This window comes from Girardinichthys multiradiatus, chromosome 19, assembly GCF_021462225.1.
Source record: "Girardinichthys multiradiatus isolate DD_20200921_A chromosome 19, DD_fGirMul_XY1, whole genome shotgun sequence".
NCBI lineage: Eukaryota > Metazoa > Chordata > Actinopteri > Cyprinodontiformes > Goodeidae > Girardinichthys > Girardinichthys multiradiatus.
In genome coordinates, this window is record NC_061811.1 from 8,511,024 (window position 1) to 8,527,242 (window position 16,219).

A 16,219-nucleotide genomic window follows, 5' to 3' on the forward strand; every position below is an offset into this window, starting at 1 on the left:
TTCATGACGCCGTTTGGTCACTGATGTCCTGTAACAAACCTTTGATGCCTTCAAAGGACGGCTGGATTTATACTGAGATCGCATTGCACACAGGTGGACTCTATTTACTAATTAAGATGACTTATTTTGGTTCCACAGGGTTTTATTTAGAGGTATCAGAGTAAAGGTGGCTGAAATAAAATGTATGTCACACTTCAGATTTTTATGTGTAAAACAAATCATGTATCATTTCCCTTCCCCTTCACTATTATACACAGCCTTGTGTTGGTCTATTACATAAAATACCAATAAAATACAAGTTTGTGGATGAAACAGAAAAAATATTAACAGGTTCAAGTTCATCAATACTTTTAGGCACTATACTTCATAAGAGATATTTGGTCAATGGTGATTATCCTTTTCCATAGCTGCACCCAAATTGCTGATTTTGTGGCACAGACAGTACTACTACAGGTATAAAGATAAAATACTAAAGATATTTCAGATTTGCTTTTCCTCATTTCTGCCAGGAACCTGCTTGCAATGACCATAAAGCTCGTAGATACATGCCTTCCACCAATCTGCAGGAACCCACAGCTCTTTGCTGAAAACCTACCAAGTCAAACAAAAATCATTCCTCTGGACTCAGAGGTGAAGGGAAATCCAAACCAACACTTTCCCCTGACTCGCGTCTCTCAGTCCATCCGAAAAGAAGCGTGGTGAGAGCTCTGTTCCACTAACAGCAGCTCAAACGAGAAGATGAAGAGTAATTCAACCAAGAGACTTGGAAAAACATTCAGGAAACAAGCCAAGAGCAACACAATCATGCCGTGTTTCTCTCCATCGGTGAGTTTAAATTCCTACTTTATATTAAAGAGTGTGATATTCAGAACACTGCACAGCAACATACTCAAGAAACTGTATGAGGCAGTTGTCTTTAGAGGAAAGTGAAAGTTTGCATAAAACAAAGCATGTCAAAATCTGGTTTCAAGCCTCGGCTGAGTACGAAGCAGATAGCTGTGCCATGCATCACTAAACTGTGAGAAGACAACCATATCTCATGAGGGCTGCTGTGGACGGAGTGGGGATGATGACACAGCTTATCTCATCCTGTTAAAATGAAAATAAATGACTGAAAACATGAACGACAGCCAAGTATGAAGGTCTCTCCAGTAACCATGTGCAGAAACTGCGGCGCAGCTAAAGCCCACATGCTCGGCCCTCGTGGGACCCACCGCTCTCACAGAGGAAATATGATGACATGAGCAGTGAGGTCAGGGCCTCTTCCTACACTGGAGAAGCACCAGACGAGAACGAAGATCCTCCGCTTCAGGTCTGAACAGTTATTAATGCTGTTATGTTTCCAAATAATTAATTTAAATACGCAACAGGACAGGAATGGCCCCAGCCTTGACCAGGCAACAGCAGACAGACTGTGTTGGACAGTTTTTTAAATTAAATATAAAAATAATAACTGTCTTCTTCTATAGTGCTTAACATACTGTCATATTAAAACAACACTGCCAGTAGTCTGTTTGTTTTGGTAAGTATAGTGAGCTGCCAGACTATGATGGAAGGGGAAAAGCTTTCAGAGTTCCTCTGCACAAATAAGGCTGCCGGAGAGTTAAAAGCATGGTGAATGATCACGGTGACGGTTAATGTCCACTCAGAGCGCCGTCATAAAACTTTTCAATAAATACATAAATTAATGTCTGACTTAATACAGGGTTCTTAAACTTTTTAATGTGAAAACGTAATACTTTTCCAGACCGAACTTCCCAGAGTTCTCAGTTGTTTTATGCTAATGTTTCATCAGAAAAGTTCAATATGAATAGAAAGGCTTTAAATATGGAATCGGCAAAAACCTGGAGAGAGACAGAGAGAGAGAGGGTGGAAGGAAGAAAGGAAGGAAAGAAGGAAGGAAGGAAGGGGAGGAAAGGAAGGAAGGAAGGGAAGAAAGGAAGGACAGAAGGAACAAAGTGGAGGAAAGGAAGGAAGGAAGGGCAGGAAAGGAAGGAAGGAAGGATGGAAACAGAGGAAAGGAAGGAAGTCTGGATTTTGGAAATACACCAGACATCAAATCCAGACTTTCCCACTATTTTCCAGGCCACTTAGGAACCCAGTTAATATCAGAAACATTCAGGGTGGTTTACTTACTATTTGGATTCCAAAACGAGTGGTTGGCTTCACATTCTGTTTTTGCTGCTCTATCTGTGTTTCCAGCTGGGCGGCACGAACTTTGTGTTGAGCGAGTAAGATGGTGGCAGGAAGCTCAGACTGCTCCTGGAGGAACACAAGTGATTTGGGGAGAATTCAGTGCCTGTCATTACCATGTTTCATTAAGAGCTTTCTGTTCAGAGACCAACCCAGGCAGCAGCCTCTCTGCATCACTCATCACTGGAGCTAGATAACCATCAGCAAATGGTGCTTTCAGGCAGGCTGTCACTGAACTGAAGGCAGAGATATTAAAAAGTTGTGACCGTGCAGGAGACGCCGTCTGGAAAACACAACTTCCAATTAAATGCAAGGTCAGAGTGCTGTTCGGCGCATATGTCTCTAAGTGCACCAACTACTGGAACTGAGATCATGAAACAGTTCTCTTGCAACAGACAGGAATGCTGAACCAGTGCAGAGTTTAGGCATGGGCCAGTATGATAACCTTGAAACAAAAATGATCTAATCACTTTATTTAATACATGACTGCAGTAAAATATAATATGTTGTGATAATATGTAGTTATAACAATGATGCCAAAAATTAAGAATAAACACTCACTAAACCTGGCAGCAGTTTTCAAATAAACGTGATTTTGTGCAGAAAAGTATCCCTTTTTCTTGTTCTGGTCTTTCTTGAGTAACACATGTACTAACAAGCTGATATTAGCTAGTTAATAAGTCAGGGTACCAGGGAAAAATAAAAAGTCTAATAGCTTTAGTTCAGCCAGTTGACAGGCAGAGTGCAGCAACATTCTGGGCCTTTCGATGACTGCTAATTAAAATTAATTTAAATGGTAGTAATGGTATCTTAAAATGTTTTTAGGGCTGTATCTATTCAAAACTTTTCAGCACCTTGGTACCGGTAACCGGCCCAAGCAGAGCTTTTAACATTTATCTGTGCGCCAGAAACAATCCAACTGCTTCATTTGTTTAGATGTTCTTGAATTGACTACTTGAATGTTCCTAAAATTAAAAGTTCAAGAGAGGTTTCATCAAATCAAATTTGAAGCATGCTGTTAAAATATTTAACAACAAACGTTTGAAAATGACCAGAAATCACTGCCTAAAAACATCAATATATAAATTTATGCATTTGTTGATAAGAATAAAGCAGTCAGTCAGTCAGTCAGTCAGTCAGAATAAAGCAAATATGGTAAAAAAAAAAAAATAGATACATTCTGTGTGCAAATGGCCACAGAGAGGTAGAAATGTCAGAGCCCAGGAGAGTTCCCCTCAGAAGGGGGTCTGGGCTGATCTCATCTGCCTACAGTCAACAGGCCCAGTGCCTTAAACAAACAAGCAGATAGCTTAACCTGCTATCTGTGATGGTCCTTCTGCAGGCAGCTCTGCAGAAACAATAACTTCCAAAGCCCTCAACTCAAAACAATGGAGCCGAAAAGCTTTGGGATCAGAGAATGAGAACAATGCAAGCCGCAGTGCAATGACTTGTAATAAGCACTTAATGGTGTCACAGCCATGAACCCTAAGGCTGACTGTGTGTGTGTGTGTGTGTGTGTGTGTGTGTGTGAGAGAGAGTGTGTGTGAGTGCAGGGTAAGGTATGTGCATCAGCCATTTGTTGCTTGTCACCATCTCATCACCAGGTTTGTCAGTTTTATCCAGCATGTGCGTTTCTCACCAGTTCATCCAGCAGAGCCTGTTTGCTCTTCCGCTTGGCCTGCAGCTGCCTCTGCTCCTCCTGCAGCACTTCCAGCCGCCGCTGCTCGTTGCTCTGCTGCTCCTGAAGCAGCAGCTCCTCCAGCTCTTCCTGCTCCCGCGTCTGAGGGAGGAGAAGGAAACAGAACCTTCAAAACTATCTGCAACATCACTGACCACAAATGTGAAGTCATGCAAGCTCTTAGCCACGCCACGGTCTGGCCATGTTTGAGAGAGGGGAGTAGAGTCGGTGCATACAAGCTTCGCCTTATTTCTCTGGATGATGTCTTTGTTTTCTCTCTGGTACTGCTCCATCCTCAGCTTGGTGTTCTCCACATCAATATTGTTTGTCAGGTTGTAAACTGCGTACAAAAGGTAAAAAATATGCAATGATGTGTAGCTCTAAAACGATTATTTTTGGTGCAAACATCTTTAAAAAGTGCAAAGTTCTGTTTAAAATATATTTTTTGTCATATAAAATAAAAATAATAATAATATTTGATAGCTAGATACATAAACATCAAATGCTTCTGTGACCATAACTGATCTGGTCCTACTTGAATTTTCTAACCAGAGATTTCTGTTAAACAGAACCAAACGCGTGTAGATTACCTAATTTATTTAATAAATCTATTTATTTAATGAGTTTTAAACACATTTGTTCCCATCAATGGCATTTACTGGTAGTCTACATGGCTGCAGCAAACTGTCTGAGCTGCATTTCACGACAGCAAGCACATGGAAGCCGTTCATGAAGATCTGTTGGATCTATAAAAGTTAAACTTGTACTGTCTCTTGTTGATTATACAGACATGCACTTTCATATTAATAGTAACAAGAGTCTGTTGTGGTTCCCGAGATGACATTTTAGGGTTTTTGGAGACTTCTTTCAGCATCTTGAGGTCTGCTTTCAGGATGAGGTTGTGTGGACAGCCAGACCTGGGCATGTGGGCGGCAACTTTGAAGGTCCCACACTTGTAGACTCAATCCTGTGAAATGGTTGATTTTCAAATTCTTTTGAGACCTCTTCAAATCCCTTAAGAGACGCATAAACTGCTATAAATCTTCTTTCTGAGTGCCTCCAATAACTCTTTGGATCTCAACACAGTGTTCATTCTCACTTACTAAATGGTTGAGCTTTAAACAGGGCAAAACTCCTTCACGATGCTGAGTAAGAATGTTCCAGTCATGTGATATGCCTGTGTAGGATTTTAGTCATTTTAAAACACAATTTCTTTAGTTTTATTGTTTATTTATATAATCTAAATGCTGCATTACTGTTAAAACTGAAGGTAAATATCAACATGTTGGAAGAACATACGGGCTGTCGTATGGTGCAGTTTATTTTTTCACATGACTGTATTTTTAATCACTTATTACTAGTGCAAATGTGTTTTGGTTTGCATTTTTTATAACTAGTAGCAAAGGCACTAATTGGACATTAATGGTGATACACAGTCCATCCAAGCTGAAGATCCTCAGAAGGACTTGTTTCTCTTTGTTGAAGTATTCCCTAATCCAGTGCACTGTTTGCCTCCAGTGCTTGTTAAAAAGCTCAGAACCAAAAGAGAAAACATCACAGTTATTCCAGACTGAGGCCTTCCAGCTGGTGCTCCTACCTATGTCCTCCACCTGTTCCAGATAGTCGTTATAGTCTCTCAGGCTGGAGAAGTTGAATTCTCTCTTGTTATAGCTGCGGAGAAACAAGAGGAGCTATCATGCAGCATGCACCGACAATACCAGCATCCATTAAATCAAACATTTTATAAACCATCTCTGCCTTCTGCCCAGTATACACATACATTAGATCTCAATTAAGGGGCTATTAAAAAACACTGATAAGATGGAGTGCAAGAGAGCAGGGAGGGGCCGCGGAGTAAAAATCTGGCAGAGAAAGAGCCTCTGCCCCCACCCCCCGGGGAGACTCATTGTCTACAAAACAAACAGCGTAATGAGGAAGACAAAGGCAGCTTAAGAAGTGGGAGGAGGCCTGGAGTAACATATAAACATACAGAACCACACCCCTAATGCTTCACCCCCCCCCACCCCAACTCACTCACATTTTCATCACCTTCTTGCGGATCTCTACCTCCTTGTCCACAGTTGCATCTTCGAAGAGCTGCACACGAAAGTTGCTCTTCCTCAGAGGCGTGTCGCACTGCATGCAGCTCCCCGAGCCGCGCGCGAACAGCATCTCCACACAGTTCTCGCATCTGCAAGGGGGACATGAAGACCAGAAGCAGAACGTTCCCAGCTTTGAGTGGCTGCATGTACAAATACAGTTTTCTACACATTTCTCTATGAGGCAGTGGGGGATAATGGATCCGAATATTTCTTCTAAAGTGCTCGAAGATGGCCGGGATTACGACTGGAATGTCGATTAGGCCCCTTGCTCTCTCAGACAAGAGGAAATTAGTCCAACACCCCGTCAGTGAAGTGTCTGTCTGCGCAGGAAAAACATTTGCTTTTTTGTTATTTCAGCATACCTCAACCTTTCTGCCATGTTGCGTAACATGAGAAACATCCAGCTCAGTAATTCATGCAAGAATGGATATGTTGAGTAATTTGGTAAAAACTTCAGGCTTTTGTGTTTTCCATCACTGCGTGATAAAAGGAAGCATTCTAAACTGAATTATCAGTGATTTTAAAAAGGTAAAACTACAGAACCGTTTTCTGTTCAATCATATATATTATATCTGCCACAGGATTTTGCTTTCATTCCTGAAGTTTAAGACCTCCAAAACTGAAACTGTTATTCCCAATGTGACATTTAAACATCAGACAAACATAACCAAAGTACATATAACATGGAGTTTTCTCATCAAATCCCAATTTAATCCCATTTTCCAACAACCAGCACTAAATCCCATGAGCTACAACCAGGCCTGATTCATGTCAGATGTGTTATCAAGAAAACACTCAAATAGTACCTGTCTGACAACATGAAGTATGCCAACAGATTTCAAAAAGCAACACATTATGCCTCGATCTAAAAAAATTCAGAAACAGAAGCGAAATAAATTCCCTGACTTCCATCAGTCTGGAAAGGGTTAAAAGGCCATTTCTGAAGCGTTGGGACTCCAGTTAACATCAGTGAAAGCCATCATCTTAAAATGAAGAAAGCATGGAGTAGTGTTGAACCTTCCCAGAAGTGGCCGGCGTACCAAAAATACTCCAAGAGAGCATCAACGACTCATCCAGGTCACAGAAGAACCCAGAACAACAGCTTAAGCTATGCAGACCTCACTTGGTTTAGAGTTCCAAATTCAACAATAATGAGACTGAGACCAACCAAAAATAGAGAGTTTCAAGACCACAATTATACAAAGCCCCGTCTTACATTTACCAAGAAAACATCTGGTCTGGAGCAGCTGGGCTGCTTCAGGATCTGGACAACTTGGTGTAACTGATGGAACCATGAATTCTTCTCTCTACCAGAAAATCCTGAAGGAAAATGCCAGTCATCAGTATGTGACCTTAAGTTCAAACACAATTGATTAATGCAGTAGGACAATGATCCAAAGCCCACCAGCAGGTCCACCTTTGAATAGCTCAAAAATGTAAAATGGTTTTGGAGTGGCCAAGTCAAAGTCCAGACTTGAATATGATTAATATGTTGTGGCATGACCTTGAACTGGCCATTCATGCTCGGGAAGTCTCCAATGAGGCTAAATCAAAGCAATTCTGCAAAGAAGAGTGGGCCACAATTCCGCTACAGTGTGTTTGTTAACAGTTGTTGCCAACATGGGTGACACAACCAGGTTTCAGGTCTAGGAGGCAATTTGTTTTTCTTCCCTAAATGAAAACATCATTTGAAAACTACTCTTTTATTTACTCAGGTTATCTTTGTCTAATATTCTAATTTATCTGATGCACTAAAACGTTTAAGTGTGAAAAAAGGTTGAAACAGAAGAAATCCGTCAGGGGGCAAATAATTTTTTCAGCACCCTGTAAATGTGTTTAATGGATTTCCAAGACCAGGTTTGAGACAGAACAGCAGAGTCATGACGAGTTTCTCAGCTGGACTTAACCTTTCCACATAAAGCTCGACTCCTAATCAGTGACTAATTTCAAACTAAATAAAGATGAGGATTTTTCAGTTAGGTCCATGTTTAATCTGGACTGTTGCCTTCATGCATCATCTTAACATTGTCCATAGCAGTCTGATCAACAGACACACCTGAGGGCACAGTCCTCAATCACACCTTTATGCAGGTTGGTGTTTACCCATCAGTCACACTTCAGTGGAGAGCGGACACCACAGACAATGGGAATGTCCCCTTGTGTCCCCCTGACGGGCCGGAGAGGGTGGATAAACGTTTGCACAGTCACTCTTTTAATTAAGTCTCCACGGAGCTTTATTGCCACAGGAATCCAACTTCCAGCTCATGACTACCCTCAAAAAAATGGACATCTGGTTTCCTAACAGCGCCGTCAGCACCGGCATTATCCAAAATTGTAGAACAAAGTTGAGAGGAAAGGCACGTTTTGCAGCACACCTCACTGATGGTATGGTTGAGTCACTTCATTGCAGCCGAATCGAGCCAAGTGAAATGTTCCAGAGGGGCAGAGACTTTCAGGATAGTCATGACAGAGTCATCCTGCAAGAAGTTTCACCTGATCAGCAGGACGCAAAGCACAAAACCCAGCTAAAGAGGAAAGCGCAGAGACATGGAATTTCTGTGTTTACACCTAACGCTTCCAATAAGGGTCAAACAAGCCCAACCTGCCACGACTGAAAGCGCTAATACTATCGTGTGTCAGTTTGGCTTGGCCATAACAAAACTGAAATGTAGAAAATGAAAGCAAAGCAACAGCCAGAAACATGTGTGGTGTCCAGTCGATGCCTCAGAGTTTGGAGGGTGTCCTGGAAGAGGCAGATGTTCGTTGTGGCCTCAGGCTACAGCAGATCTATAGGCCTTGCCATATGGAGGTAGATGGAGGGATTCGGCTTGTTTCTACAGGCCCACAAAGAGCCCATTCATCAACACGGGGCAAGGAGTGGGGCGTAGCTTGCCCCCTGCCCCATAAATGGACCACACAACAGAACACTCTAAAGGGGAAATCCTGTGTAACTCTAGAGCTGAGAGGTGACCCCTTAAAATAAGGGAGGAGACTTTCCATCTCTGTGCCAGCTTTTATGTTAAGAGACATCTTGCCACTGCAACCCTGCTCAGACAAAAAAAAAACGTTTAAAAAGTAACAGCTTGCCATCTCTGTGTCCCAGGGCTGTTGCTGCTGATGGAGAGCTTTGGACTCCTCCCTCTCTCACCTGTCCTGCTTAGAGCTCCAGGCTCCTATCTCTTCATCTGCAGCTGTCAGCAAGCCAGAGAGGGGGGTGGTAATAGGAAGGTAAACAGGGTCCTCCTGGCTCAGCAAAGAGACTCTGCCACCACTGAATCCTAACTCTACCACTCCACTGTCACACAGCCTGCATCTATGGGTTTCTGACGTAGAGCTCTTGACCTTCCCAGAGTAAAGACTGAGTCCATGTAGACTTGAGTAGGAAAACTAAACCTATAATGGTAATCTGTCCAGGGAAAACTCCCCCAATGACCGCAGGATGATGATCTAAAGTTACCACAATCTACAAATTGTCCTATTAACATCAATATCAATCAGATTTATATATAGAACACTTTTAAACATTAAAATGTAACACAAGAGTGCTTTACAGAAGTTAAAAATAAAAGGGGAAAAAGCACCCTAACAACAATTACACCAAAAAAATGCTAAATCAAGTAAATAAAATGAATTTTAACAACTACAATAAAATATAATCTAAAATGTGGAGATGAGGAAAGTCCTGAGGTAAAGCTACTGACAATACTTCTGGCCTGTTGGATGGACTTACACCGGCCTCGATGGCCAAACTTGATGCATGCTTCCAGAGGCCGAGACGCCAAATATTACAAAGAGTGGTGGGGACAATGTGTTGTTTTTACTTCAGGTTATATTTTTGAAAACATGAAGGGTCTCAGTGTGACGTGAGCTTGATTTCTGGTCCTTGTCAGCATTCTTGTAGCTGTTTTTTGTAGCATCTGTAGTAAAGTTAAGCTCTTCCTGGGAAGACCAGAAAGGAGTGCATTACATCAATCGATTCTGCATGTTATAAAAGTGTTTTAGTGTCTCTGCATTATACTGAGAGAGAAAATGTCAAACTCTGGCAATACTGATGATATAACACATTCTGTGAGTTTCTTCTCTGAATATCTGTGTCAGCAACTTAAACTGAGTTTTGTCCTAAATGAGCTGAAGAATATTCTCCACCATCCAGGGGTTCATTTCTAAAATACTGTTAAAAAAGAGCATCAGTTAATCTTTGGTCATCAGGATACGCAACAATAAAGAGTTCCTAGTCACAAAAATAGCGATAGAAATCAATTCAATGTTTTCTGATGACACCACCCCACGGTATCATTAAAAGATGAAAAAACATGGGACCTAAAGTTGAACCTTGTGGAACTCCATACTGCACAGTTGTGGTCATAACATGGCAGAAATTATGGTCAATTTTCAAAGAATATGAATGAATACAAAGAAATCACCAGTGGTTAGTCGTTGATTGAAGACAACTACTATCAAACAAACTAACCAAATGACCTTGATCAAAAATGTACATAACCAGGAAGGCTAATGACTTACACATGGTTTGAAAGGCTACTGAAGGTAACCATCCTCACCAATGCAGTGCAGCACTGACATTTGCATTCATAGCCACAGGGAACACAAATGAATCATCAAAGGATCTGATAGAGAGCGTAGTTGAACTTCATAAAACAGGAAAGGGATATAAAAAAGATATTCAAGAACTCAGGAATGCCAGTCAGATGTGTTCAAAATCAAATTAAGAAGTGGGAAATGTGGGGATTCATGAAGACCAACAAAGCTTTCAGCCCCAAAAACTGCTTAGGATGAAAAGAAAAACCCACAAATAACTTAATCCAACATAAAGGACTTTCTGAAAAGAAAAACAGAGCTGCTGTTTCAAGATGAACAAGGAAGAACTGGAAGAAAAATGGACAGCATGGTCAAGTTGCCAGAAGAAAGCCATTACTACACCAAACACAGAGACCAGCCTCAAAACGGCTGGAACAAAGTTGTTAGGACTGATGAAGCCAAAATGAACGAGGTCTATAATAAAAACAATGAAACACAGAGATGGATCGCTGATGGTTTGTGGGTGTGAGCTACAAAGGCACAGGAACTTGGTCAAAACTGAAGGCAGGATGAAAGCAGCAAGTTATCAGGAAACACGGGAGGCTGCACAAGGATGTTCTCAACATGATCCAAAACAAAAGACCAAGCTGACCTATCAATGGCTACAGCAGGAAAAAGTTAAGGTTCGGGAGTGACCGTCCCAGTTTCCTAACCTCAATATCATTGATCCACCTTGAATCCACCTCTTAAACATGCAGTTCATGCTAGACATCCCAAAAATAAACCAGAACTAGAGGCTTTTAGCCATGAAGAACAGACAGTTTTACCGCCAGTAAAAATGAAGGGCCTCTTCCACATCCACCAGCAAAGACCTCAAGCCGGGTTAGGGTTGGGGGCAATACACGATATTAAGAACTAGATCATGCAAAGCTGGGATCAGGGTTGGATCACGATTTAAAAGGAGCATCACAACTGTTTGATAATAAATGGGTCAAATGTCAAAGGACAAGGGCCTGGTGTCATTCCAATTAACCTAACAGTCATGTTTCTGGACTGCGGGAGGAAGTCGGAGTACCCGGAGAGAACCCACACATGCGGGTAGACCCCAGAAAGTCGAACCCAGGACCGTCTTGCTGCAAGGCAACAGTGCTCCCAACTGCGCCACAGTGCAGTCCCCAGATATGCAGCGACTTTGCAAAAAGGTCTGATTCATGTGCTGATACATAGAATCCAAATTCAGTTTAGATCATTATAATCCAATTCAATCTTATAGTCACATTCAGATCCGGTTAAAGTCAATGCAATTTGATTCTAATTATAACACAGAACAGTCAAAGTCTGGTGATCATATAACCTTGGATTAGACCAAACAGGAAATCCCTACACTACACCTGGTTTATAGATTTTAAAAACAAAACAAATCTCAAAAAATCCTCCAAATGATACCAGAGATTACAGAACAAAAAACAGATAAATCTTCTGCATAAATATTCTGTTACACCGGCTCTCAGCAGGAGCACAGCCAAGGTGACCTGAGCCAGGGCGTCACTTAAAATTGCTTCATTTGCAGAATCGTTTTAATTTTCTGCATGTAGCTCTGCACCCAGACCAAGGCTGGAGGAGTTATGAGCCCTGCTGACCTGATGACAAAGCAAGACCACTTCCAAATGGTGTGCTCAATAAGCAGAAGACAGGGTCGGAAAAGTCATGCTCATCAGGCCGCTGCCACTGCTGCACAGCATCCGTTGGGAGCACGGCTTCTACAGTGGTTATGTCTCTGCTTCTATTTACAGGAGACAGATTAAACTAAACACCCCAGATTAAAAAGATAGCAGCAAATCAAAGCAAATGTCTACTGACTGATTACCTTTATCTGTGATGAAACCTTTCCCTTCTGCTTGGAAATGCCTCCTGAATGGTTTTACTGTTTAAGCAATATTAGAATAAGATTTGCGTTTAACAAGTTCGAGCCTGGAAATTTGGCAGATTATAGCTTGTAGTCATCACTGCAGACGATCATTTGGAACCAGTTTTACGAGCCCTAATTGTGCAAAAAGAGACACATTAGGCAAACTAAAACAAAGCTGATAAAGTGCCAACTAGACTTGATCTGAACATAAATAGCCAAAAAATAAAGAAGCTACAGCTCCGGCTAGAAGTTTCTTTCTATTTATCATCAGCCAGTTATTCTTTTAAGGATTTATTTGAACCAAGAACTGCTTGAATTGAATGTGACGTTTCTCTAATCTACACAAAATATGCTCAAATCTAGGCATCAACAAACTTCTGGTACCCCCTAGCTGGACCTTTGACTCTTCCTTGCAGATTTGCAGAAGTAATTGGTGTCCTGGCACAGATCCGGTTACTAAACCAAGTCTAGGAATTTTCAATAGGGTTCAGGACAGAACTGTGGGAACACCATTCCAGAAGCCTAGTGTTAGTCTGCTTTACTCATCCCAAAACCAGTGAAAAGACTGGACTTAGCATATTGCGCTGCATTATCATACGCATATGCTAAAAGTCCTGGCAGGTAGTAGGAACCCTGTGATGATGGAAAAGAAAGAAGATATTTAACGATGGTATTAAAGTCAATTTAATTTAGTGTGTTTATATAGCATAGATACACAGCCAACATCACCTCAAGACACTTCACAAGACAAATACGTACAATTTATATTAGGACTGACAATTAATCGGATTAATGGATCAACTAATTCTGACGTCAACTGGAGAATACAGACTCTAAAAGATGCCACTTGCTGAAAGAACAACCAACTAAGAGCAATATTAAGTCAAAACTGTACAAATAATATACATTTTAAAATAAAAACCTTCTTTGTCTGTAAATATGCTCTATCCAGAAATTCATAAATGGCCTAGCTTTACTGGTTCAAATCCTGTAAAAACTCTCCTATTAAGCACCTTCTTTTCCAGATATTGTATAACCATAATTTGTAGAGTTTTAAATATTTTTCTAGGTCTTAATCTATATTATGCTTCGTCTCCAGATTTTCTTCCTGGTCCAATCTCGACCAGATCTCAATGGGGCGTTTTTTCCTAAATGAAGGATTTTATTCCTCTCATTATTACTATCATTAAATAAACATTGAACGTTAACGAAGTACGTTTACAACACATCCTGATTGTTCTTGTGTCATGTGTCAAGCCTCGATAGGAGATGTTTTTACGCGTGTCGTTCAGCCATAAAGGTCTGAAAGGAGCAGAAACTCAAACTCCGAACTTTATATTACGAAGCAGAAACTCTGAGGTTTGACGCTACAACCAGATGAAAAGCTTCCAGTGGATTATTGATCCCCCTGCTGCTCTCTGACCCCGGAGGGACTCACAGTGTGTGGCCGCAGACGTTCACCATCAGCTTCAGGGACGGGTTCCTGTACTTGGTGGTTTTGCATCTCGGACAGCCCTGGTCGTCCATCTTTTCTGCCTGAAACACGTTTCAGAAAAATGTCAACATCTGTGAGCTTCTACTGAGGCGAACCGAAGCGTCACGCTGAGAGCGCTCCGACTGGAAACGCGATTACAATGGTTCCTACTCCGCGGACATGCGCAGTAGACAGACTCTACAGGAGCTACATATATAGCGGGAAAAAAAAAAAAAAAATATATATATATATATATATATATATATATATCATCTTTGATTGTTTTTATGCTCAGTCAAATAAACTTTTACCCCTCTCTCAGTTCCACCAAATCTGTACTGAAATGCTGTTATGTGGTGGTGATAGTCTTGGCAGGAATAAGAGGCCCAAATCAAATTCTGCTTAACACGTAGAACCCGGACTTGTTTGGAAAAATGTAGAATTTTTTTTATGAAAGTCTCTTTTTCTTTCCTGTCCTTCTAACATGGTGTGTACACTCTTTAGAGCCAGACTACATATGTAAATAAGGTTGGAATAGTCTTGTCTCCTGATATATTCTTCTTTTTTTTGTGGCCAAGGCTTAATCAGTTCGATCGATCAATAATGTTTGTGAAGATATACACTTTATCTCTCAAGAATGAAACACATTGTCATAAGGAAGATGTACAAAATAGATTTTGTCCAAAGTTTATAGGAAATATTATATATTTACATATATATGTATATAAGTTTATGAATATAACATTAATTTGAATTTCATTTTAAACAAAAAAAAACTAATGGGAAAAGGTAAAACTAAAATAAAGCAAAGAAAATAAATCAAAATAAGAAACAAAATAGCTTAAATTTAGTTTATTTAGTTTAAACATCTCAAAATGATTGGAAACTAAGTGTACGCTTATTTAATCCCACCTCTTCTCCATAAATTGCAAGCTATTTTATTAATTAACGACCATTAAATACAAAATCTCTTTAGCCATGAGGTAATATGTGACAGAAACATTAGCTGAAACGCCAACATTTTACTCTTCTGAAAACTGTCTGGGATCAAATTAGTTCAGAGTTTGACCCCAGAGACACAAACACCCAAGCTTTTTTCTAGCGGTGCAAATAAACAGTTTAAAAGTTGCAAACACCCCGAAACGACCATTTCCTGCTCAGAAAACATGCGTTGAATGTTTGAAATTGATTTGTGATGTACATATTTTTGTCAATTTGAGCTACATTTGAGCAGTTTGTAATTTAACTAAATCAACAAAGAGGTAACATATAAATTGCACTTATTTTGATATATATATATGTTCGATTCGGCCGGGGGTCTTTCTGCTTGCGTGGGTTCTCACCGGGTACTCCGGCTTCCTCCCACAGTCCAAAGAGTCTAATTGGTCCCTCTAAATTGCCCTTAGGTGTATATGAATGTGTGTTGCCCTGCAATGGACTGGCGACCTGTCCAGGGTGTACCCCGCCTCTCGCCCATAAACTGCTGGAGATAGGCACCAGCTCCCCCGCGACCCACTATGGAAGAGTATAAGTGGTAGAAAATGACTGACTGGCTGACAACTTAGTGAATTTTCCCCAATACCTTTAAAAACCGACCTTTTGTTTTAAAAGTTTATTAACAGTTAAAACATGATTTCATCACCATTTAATCCAGGATTTAAACTATAGTCTAAACATTTAGAAATATAAAAGCACATTTAAAACGTCTATAATTTCAAAATAAAAACATCCAGCATCACATTAGACGATGTTAATGTTTAATATTAATGTTAAAGCAAAGCTGTTCATCCTAAACAGCCACAAACAGACCAATAAAAATGTTGCACCTGTAGATTAGTCGTTTTGATGCTTGTTTAAAGTATATTTAAATAAATTGTTGCGTTGTAAAGATTTGATTTTTTTAACTCAAAGACCAACTGTTGAAGCAGCTTATCTGCCTCTTTGGTAAAATGGTGAGTTTGAACAAAAATGTGAAGTTCTTGGTTTTGAAGGAACTAATTTTAAGGTGTTGGATGGTCCTTGGAGTGTTTGTTCAGGCTTGTAATAGTTTGCAAGTTATTTTTCCACATTTAAAGTTGTTTCTGTTGAGGCCAGCAATAGAAAACAGATTTAAAATGACTGTGTGTTAATGTAGAGTAAGAATGAAATCAGACCGGACTTCTTTGTAAGGTTTTGTTTGCGTTTTCTTTAGAGAAACGTAATGAGAGCACTCCCATATTTCCCCTTGGATTTCCCTGCCTTGATGTGGGAATAAAACACTTTTGTGCATACCTTCATGCAATGCAGCTACTGAGAACAGAGGCAACAAAAACTTCCCATTCCCACGA

General features: G+C 40.5%; 1 protein-coding gene across 1 annotated transcript in view; it reads right to left on the reverse strand.

The window, feature by feature from the left end:
* Positions 1-14,064, reverse strand: part of mnat1 (MNAT1 component of CDK activating kinase) — a 39,593-nt gene extending 25,529 nt beyond the window's left edge. Inside the window, exons 1-6 of the mRNA XM_047344722.1 lie at positions 13,857-14,064; positions 5,910-6,062; positions 5,469-5,542; positions 4,108-4,211; positions 3,833-3,973; positions 2,137-2,262 (exon numbers count right to left, since the gene is read on the reverse strand). Of these exons, the coding sequence (XP_047200678.1) occupies positions 2,137-2,262; positions 3,833-3,973; positions 4,108-4,211; positions 5,469-5,542; positions 5,910-6,062; positions 13,857-13,945 (687 nt within the window). The 5' untranslated portion in view covers positions 13,946-14,064. The remainder of the gene's footprint in view (positions 1-2,136; positions 2,263-3,832; positions 3,974-4,107; positions 4,212-5,468; positions 5,543-5,909; positions 6,063-13,856) is intronic.
* Between the last annotated feature and the right edge of the window lie 2,155 nt (positions 14,065-16,219).